General features: G+C 49.6%; 1 protein-coding gene across 1 annotated transcript; it reads left to right on the top strand.

Annotated features, from left to right (window-relative positions):
- The first annotated feature begins 524 nt into the window (after positions 1–524).
- LOC115030307 (leukocyte immunoglobulin-like receptor subfamily B member 3) lies at positions 525–1,279 on the top strand. Its single transcript, XM_029473836.1, has 3 exons — positions 525–591; positions 746–781; positions 961–1,279. The coding sequence occupies exons 1-3, from the start codon at positions 558–560 to the stop codon at positions 1,266–1,268; spliced, it is 378 nt and encodes a 125-aa protein (XP_029329696.1). The 5' UTR covers positions 525–557; the 3' UTR covers positions 1,269–1,279.
- Positions 1,280–1,317: the final 38 nt, after the last annotated feature.

Here is a 1,317-nt window from a genome sequence, read left to right on the forward strand (position 1 = left end):
AATTCGCCTGCCTCTGCCTCCCAACTGCTGGGATTAAAGGTATGCGCCACCACGTAATGCCCAGTCTTAATGCACCACTGGAGACTAAGAAGGAAAAGCTGTCAATCACACTCCAGGCAGATATACAGGAAGATCCTTCTCAGAAACATCAAAAATGTTGAAAAGAAAGAAATAGTTTCCATAAAACAAAGAGGAACTAAGAAAACCACACTTAAATTTGTACTGTAGTGTGAGATGTTCACACATGTTTGCTACATGCTGCATGCTACATGGCTATGACAGTAATGTGCACAGGTGAGGCAGACACTGGTGGGATGAGGAAACCCCATCTGTGTAAGACCTAACTGCAGAGGGTCTACTCCCTGGCCGAGTCACACCATTGAGGAAGTCAGAGCGTGGTGCTCAGGAGGGCGGTTCCTCTTTCTGTGGGGCTGCTGATATATGACCCTGTCATGGGGATTGCCCTGCCTCCAGGGCCACACCCTGTACCCAATCCCTTCAGAAAGGCTCTGTAGCTCGGCCCTCAAGCACAGTTGCAGCCACTGAGGGGAGATGCCATGTCCTGCACCTTCACAGCCCTGCTCTGTCTTGGTGAGATGTGAAGAGGGGGAGGGGATACTGAGGTCTGGAAATGATCTTTGCCTGTAGACCAGCACTCACCCAGAAGGAAACCTCAGGGTCTCAGATGTTTCTGCAGACTTGCTCAGCCTTAGGGACAAATATCTTACAAAGAACTCTCTTCCAGGACTGACCTTGAGCCTCTGGAGCCCAGTGCTGACAGGTGAGTGTGTGTGCAGCTTACCTGAAATGCTCTTTTCTTCAGATCCAGGAGCCATGTGTGGGCTGTGATGGTGGAAAACACTGCCTGTGTGTGAGTCCGGTGGGTGACGGGAAGGTCATGGGGTTAAGGACTGCAATCTGAGTGTGTTTGTCCTGAGTCCTAGTTGCTGTTACTTGCAGGGTCCCTCCCTAAGCCTATCCTCAGAGTACAGCCAGACTCTGTGGTCTCCAGGTGGACTAAGGTGACCTTCTTGTGTGAAGAGACAATTGGAGCCAATGAGTACTACCTCTATAAGGATGGAAAGCTATATAAAACAGTAACAAAGAACAAACAGAAGCCAGCAAACAAGGCTGAATTCTCATTCTCAAATGTAGAGCTGAGTAATGCAGGGCAATATCGATGTTCCTACAGCACCCAGGATGAATCATCAGGCTACAGTGACCCCCTGGAGCTAGTGGTGACAGGTGAGAGACACACAGGATCCTAGGCCTCAGGTTATAACTGTCCACACTTGGCTCTGTTAACAGGAATGCCCA

Source organism: Mus caroli, unplaced genomic scaffold (assembly GCF_900094665.2).
Source record: "Mus caroli unplaced genomic scaffold, CAROLI_EIJ_v1.1 scaffold_20723_1, whole genome shotgun sequence".
Taxonomy (NCBI): Eukaryota; Metazoa; Chordata; class Mammalia; order Rodentia; family Muridae; genus Mus; species Mus caroli.

Excerpts from the sequence above, each read along its gene's own strand:
- LOC115030307 (XM_029473836.1), top strand. The coding sequence starts at position 558 with ATGTCCTGCACCTTCACAGCCCTGCTCTGTCTTG. Across the intron at positions 592-745 it reads CACAGCCCTGCTCTGTCTTG|GACTGACCTTGAGCCTCTGG; the intron begins GTGAGATGTGAA and ends ACTCTCTTCCAG. Across the intron at positions 782-960 it reads CTGGAGCCCAGTGCTGACAG|GGTCCCTCCCTAAGCCTATC; the intron begins GTGAGTGTGTGT and ends TGTTACTTGCAG.